This window comes from Cetorhinus maximus, chromosome 15 (assembly GCF_964194155.1).
Source record: "Cetorhinus maximus chromosome 15, sCetMax3.hap1.1, whole genome shotgun sequence".
NCBI classification, from domain to species: domain Eukaryota; kingdom Metazoa; phylum Chordata; class Chondrichthyes; order Lamniformes; family Cetorhinidae; genus Cetorhinus; species Cetorhinus maximus.
In genome coordinates, this window is record NC_135893.1 from 16,890,294 (window position 1) to 16,896,643 (window position 6,350).

General features: G+C 42.0%; 1 protein-coding gene across 3 annotated transcripts in view; it reads left to right on the top strand.

Annotated features, from left to right (window-relative positions):
* LOC144690442 (dnaJ homolog subfamily C member 11) overlaps positions 1 to 5,181 on the top strand; it is a 46,911-nt gene extending 41,730 nt beyond the window's left edge. For all 3 annotated transcript variants that reach the window (XM_078557953.1, XM_078557955.1, XM_078557954.1), the window contains 2 exons: positions 335 to 464; positions 4,789 to 5,181. In XM_078557953.1, the coding sequence (XP_078414079.1) occupies positions 335 to 464; positions 4,789 to 4,814 (156 nt within the window). In that variant the 3' untranslated portion in view covers positions 4,815 to 5,181. The remainder of the gene's footprint in view (positions 1 to 334; positions 465 to 4,788) is intronic.
* Positions 5,182 to 6,350: the final 1,169 nt, after the last annotated feature.

The following is a 6,350-nucleotide window of genomic DNA, read 5'->3' on the forward strand; positions in this document are numbered from 1 at the left end:
ACCAGCATTCGCAACTGTGCCCTCCGCAACTCCCTCCATAATATTCAGGAGCAGGAACTTGGAAGACTTATTATCATTCTTCTTATTTTACTGGCGTGTTCCTGTTGCTCCTCCCCAACTACTGCCCTGACTATGATTCAGCGCAGACTGGGGTGAATCTTGGCCTGTACAACTCCATGCTGCACTAACAACCTCCCAGCAGTGGGGAGCGGTGGGGGGTTGCAATTTGAAATTCCTCGGGGCCTGGTGTAGCATACACACCCAGATTCTTCCTGTAGAGTCCAGCCATGTGTGTTCTGTTTGTATAATTCCTCACTCGCTATGTTTACCACAGATCGGCGTACCAGGATTCTATGACCCATGTGTCGGAGAGGAAAAGAGTCTGAAGGTGATCTATCTGTTCCGAGGGGTTCTACACCAGGTCATGACAGCAGACAACGAGTCCCTTAGGATACCAAAGCAATGTAAGTTATGTTCATAGTGATCCCCATGCCACCTATTGACCATCAGTTTGTTAGTAAAGGAGACCATAGCTGGATGTTGCAAGATAAATAACTGTGTTAACAATGCACACCATTATTAATGCACAAGTCAGTCAGCAAGTGCAGAGAATTAAGAAATATGCTTTGAGTTATGAATCTCCAGAATTTGCTGGTTGATATACGCCATATACATTCGTCATGGGGAAGCTGTTGGAGATGGTCAGTTACTGGCACTTATGAGGCGAGTATTACTTACCACTTATAGCCCAAGCCTGAATGCTGCTCAGGTTATGCAAATGTGGGCCTGGACTACGTCATTATCTGAGGAATTGTGGGTCGAATTGAACACTACAGATCAGTTAGTCTTGGAAAGGTTGTGCATTAATGACTGAGATATGGAATTACAGTACGGGAGAGAAAAAGAGAGCAATGGTGGTGGGGAATTCTATAGTTAGGGGAACAGACAGGCACTTCTGTGGTCACAGATGTGATTCTAGGATAATAAGTTGTCTCCCTGGTGCAAGGGTCATGGATATCACCGAGAGGATGCAAAACATTCTAGAGGATAAGGGTGCACAGCCAGTGGTCATGGTTCACATTGGTGTCAACAATATAGGTAGAAAAAGGCATGAGGTCCTGTAAGCTGAGTTCAGAGAGTTAGGAAAGAGATTAGCAAGCAGGACCTCAAAGGTAGTAATCTCCAGAATACTTCCAAGGCCACATGCTAGTGAATATGGAAATAGGAGAATGCACGAGATGAATGCATGGTTGAAGAGGTGGTGCAGGAGGGAGGGGGCTTCAGATTTCTGGGGAAGGTGGGATCAGTACAAGCCGGATGGTCTACACCTGTGTAGGACCAGGACAAATGCCCTTTCAGGGAGATTTGCTAGTGTTGTTGGGGAGGGTTTAAAATAGATTCGCAGGGCGATGGGAACCTGAGGGCAGATTCAGATAGGACAAATTCAGAGCAGGGAGCAGGAGATAGAAAATTAGCAAGTGACTCTGAAAGACAGAAGAAGCGAAGGTTAAAAGGTTTACAGCACAGGAATTTGGCAATGTTAAAAGGCATTTATTTACATACAAGGAGTATAGCAAACAAAGCCAATGAGCTGGGGGCACAGATAGACAAGTGGCAGCATGATATCATCGCTATAACGGAAGCTTGGCTTAAAGAGGGACAAAAATGGCAGCTAAACATCCGTGGATATAGAGTTTTCAGGCAGGATAGAGAGGGGGCTAAAAAGGTGGGGGTGTAGTATTATTAGTTAAAGAATCAATTACAACTGTGAGGAGGGATGACATACTAAATTAATCATCAAATGAGGCTATATGGGTTGAGCTCAGAAATAGAAACAGTACCAGGAGTGTACTATAGACCCCCAAATAGTGAGAAGGAGATAGAAGAGCAAATATGTAGGCAAATTTCTGAGTGCAAAAACAATAGAGTAATAATACTTGGAGACTTCAACTACCCTAATATCAACTGGGATGTGAACAGTGTAATAGGCACAGAGGGCACAAAATTCTTGAACTGCATTCAAGAGAACTTTTTTAGCCTGCACGTAACAAGCCCAACTAGAGGAGGCGAAATTCTAGATTTAGTCTTAGGAAATGAAGCTGGGCAAGTGAGTGAAGTAGCAGTGGGTGGCCATTTTGGTGATGTTGACCATAATACAGTTAGATTCAGCATAATTGTGGAAAAGGATAAAGATGGAACAGGAGTAAAAGTTCTAAATTAGGGATAGACAAATGTTACGAAACCCAAGAGGTGACCTGGCACAAGTGGACTGGATACAGGTACTTGAAGGGAAATCAGCGGGAGGCATTCAAAACAGATTCTACAGGCAAAGTGTAGACATGTCCCCACAAAGAAAAAGGGCGATACTGCCAAATCTAGAGCCCCTTGGTTATTCAGAAGCATACAAGGTAAGATAAATCTGGAAAAGAAAGTTTATGACAAAAAACTTTAATACTGTAAAAAGCGTAAAGGAGTACAGAAAGGACAGGAGTGAAGTAAAAAATATAATTAGGAAAGCAAAGAGAATATGAAAAAATGTTGACAGATAAAATCAAAGAAAACCCAAAGATGTTTTACCAGTACATTAAGAGCAAGAAAATAACTAATGAAAGGGTAGGTCCTATCAGAGATGTACATGGTAACTTGTGCACTGATGCTGAAGGTATGGGCAGGGTTCTCAATAAGTACTTTGTCTCTGTCTTCACTAAGGAGAGGGATGATGCAGATATTCTAGTTAGAGGAGTGTGACATATTGGATACAATAAGCACAGTGAGAGAGGATGCACTGGAGGGACTGACATCCTTGAAGGTGGATAAATCACCAGGGCAGGATGGATTGTTTCCCATGCTATTAACAAAGCCAGGGAGGAAATAGCGGATACTCTGAGGATCATTTTCCAATCCTCACAAGGTACAGGTGAGGTACCAGAGGATTGGACATCTGTGAACACTGTACCATTATTTAAGGGTGCAAGGGATAGGCCAAATAATTAAAGGTCGGCCAGTCTGACTTCGGTGGTGGGCAACTTATTGGAATCGATTCTGAGAGACAGGGTCACTTAGAAAGGAACGGACCAATCAGCGTGGTTTTGTTAGGGGAAGGCTGTGTCTTACTGACTTAATCAAAATTTTTGAGGAAGTAACAGGGAGGATTGATGAGGGTATTGCAGTGGATTTTATCTATATGGATTTCAGTAACTTGACAAGGCCACACATGGCTAACTGGTCAGAAAAGTAAAAGCCCATGGGATACAGAGGAATGTGGCAAGTTGGATCCAGAATTGGCCCAGCGACAGGAATCAAAAGGTAATGGTTGATGGATGTTTTTGCAAATAGAAATCAGTTTCCAGTGGTGTTCCATAGGGCTCAGTGTTGGGTTTCTTGCTGTTTGTTGTGTATATTAATGATTTGGACTCTAATGTGGCTGGCATGTTTGGGGAATTTGCAAATGATGTAAAAATTAGCCGTGTAGTTGATAGTGAAAAGGATAGCTGTTGTCTCCAGAATAACAATAGTTTGGTTGAGTGGTCGGAAAAGTCACAGGTGGATTTCAATCCAGTGAAGTGTGAGGTAATGCAGTTGGGGAGGGTAAACAAAGCTAGGGAATACATGATAAATGGGAGGATATTGGAAGGGGTAGAGGAAGTGAGAGACCTTGGAGTGCATGTCCACACGTCCCTGAAGGTAGCAGGACAGGAGATAAGGTGGTTAAAAAAAAAAGATCTGGAATGCTTTCCTTTATTGGACAAGATATAGAATATAAAAACAGGGATGTAATGATGGAATTATATAAAATGCTGGTTAGGCCACGGCTGGAATTTTGTGTAAATTCTGGTCACCACATTACAGGAAGGACATAATTGCTCTGGAGAGAGTACAGAGATTTACAAGAATGTTGCCAGAGCTTGAAAATTGCATCTATGAGGAAAGATTGTATAGGCTGGGACTGTTTTCCTTGGAACTGAGGAGGCTGAGGGGTGACCTGATTGAGGTGCACAAAATTATGAGGGGCCTAGATAGAGTACACAGGGATGTCCTGTTTCCCCTAGAAAAGAGGTCAATTACCAGGGGGCGCAGATTTAAGGTGATTGGTGGAAGGATTGGAGGGGACATGAGGAAAAACTTCTTCACCTAGAGGGTGGTGGGTGTTTGGAATTTACGGACTGGTTTGGAGGTGGGGGCAGAAACACTCAACTCATTTAAAAGGCACCTGGATTGACGCCTAAAGTGCTGTAACCTGCAAGGCTACAGAGTGGGTGCTGGAAGGTGGGATTAGCAGCTAATTTTTTTTATTTTTTTATTTTTCAGCCAGCGCAGACACGATGGGCTGAATGGCCTCTTTCTGTGCCATAACTTTTCTGTGGTTCTATGTATGACAGTGGGGTCTGCTGCTGGAGAACTGGATTCTAGCTTAAGACAGGAAATGGAAGCTGGCCATGTCATTGAGCACTTTTCAGCATCTCCACTTCCACATAGAGAATAAATTTGTTGTGATCAACACTTGTGGCCCATTCAGTCATTTTTAAGTTACTGCTGCAGACTAGGATTTTGTTTATTTTTGGTATTTTACACTTTATAAAAGTGATAGAAATGTTGGATACATCTGCAACTTGAGCTAATCTGAACACTTATCCCACTGCCCTTTCAGTCTAACTTTGTGTCTAATAAAGACTAGTTTTGCCTCATCAGCTTTTTTGTTTTGAAGTTGCTGCTGGCTTTAGCTATTTTTATAAATTGATGTGTGATCTGTTTCTGCGGAATAACCGTTCCCTCTGATTCCCTCCACAGCACACAGGATTGACACAGATGGTTGAGGAGGAGTGATGTGCAGACAGCGATGGAGAAGTTGGACACGAACAGAGACCAGCTGCTAAAAATCTTCTCTATGTCCCATAAATTAAAGAGAAAGTGCACATATATAATTATTTTTATGTATGTAGAGTTTTTTTGGTTCTTTTCCCATGTATAAAAGATTTAAAAACTGCTTTTACAGATCACTAAATAGCAACATTCGGTTGTGGTTTTCTCCATGTCATACTTGTCACGGGAATCTGTAACAATTTGAAGTATGGAATTCAGACCTTTTGTCAGCAATTCCTGTGCCCTGGAAGAAGATTCAGTTTTATTAAGTCAATTTGATGTATAATAAAAAATAAAACCAGACACTATTGCCATAATAAACCTAGCGCTTGTACAGATATCCCCTCCTGCTTTGTCCCTATCCCTGCACCCTAACACTACTTCTGCAAACTCTACAGGCTCTTCATTCCACCTATACCCTTTAGTGCTCCAGCTTAGACCTCAGGTACCGACCCCACATGCTGCACTTCACCCGCTGGTGCCCTAAACTCTAGAATTTGTAAAACTTTTTGTTTCACTACCTCTCTCCCGCCTCAGAAATGTGCGATCAAGGCATCTCTCCCAACTCCTCTTACTGCTTTCTCCATTTATGTGACATGCTTTGGAAAAGCTTTTTTATTAATGGGCCAGTATGAACACAAAGGGTGCAATATGTAAAACGGATGGCAGCGAGTTGCAGCCTATTTTTCATCTTTTTAATTCAGTAATTAAGAGAGATGTGAAACAGATTGCTGTCTCTCTGTCGCCCATTTACACCATTGCACAAACTCCAAGATCTACCCCAAATCACTTTAATGAGATTACTTTTTGTTGGGTCTTGAAGTTAGAAATACTCTGCATTGAATCTACACTATAGTGATCCCAGTGCTGAACTTGTTGTCAGTGGAGAAATGAAGAATGAATTAGGGGACATGATCCAGGTCTTCAGAGTATCAGCATGCTTGGATGATGTGGTAGCAAGCAGGACTGAAGCTGGACTGAGTACACAGCTGGAAGACACAAGTGGAGCACTCATCAGTCTCAAGTGAAACTTACTTTAGAAACATTTGTAACCGAATCTGAGCAAAAACACGTGCTTTACTGACTAAATGCATCAAGTAAGGAGTGTTTAAATCTCTAGCCGTGAATGGAATTGGAAGTTACAGGGTGAATACATATCAAATACTCCCTGGGGCACTCTGCTGTCTGAAGTTACATCTAAAGAAATTTGTTGAGCAGCAGCAGGAGGAAGGGAAAGAAGGAAATATTTACATTTATACGGGGATTTTTTTTTCTTGAAACATCCATTTCATACAATTAACTATTTTTTGCATTGCAATCGCTTACTTAGGGAAATCTGATAGCCATTTTAAAAGAATGAGATGAATGAACCATTTTTTTTGGCATTACTGACTTAGGAACATAGGAGCAGGAGCAGGCCATTTGACAGACTTGTCCAGCCTGCTCCACCACCATTCAATAAGATCAATGCTGATCTGGTTGTGGTCTTA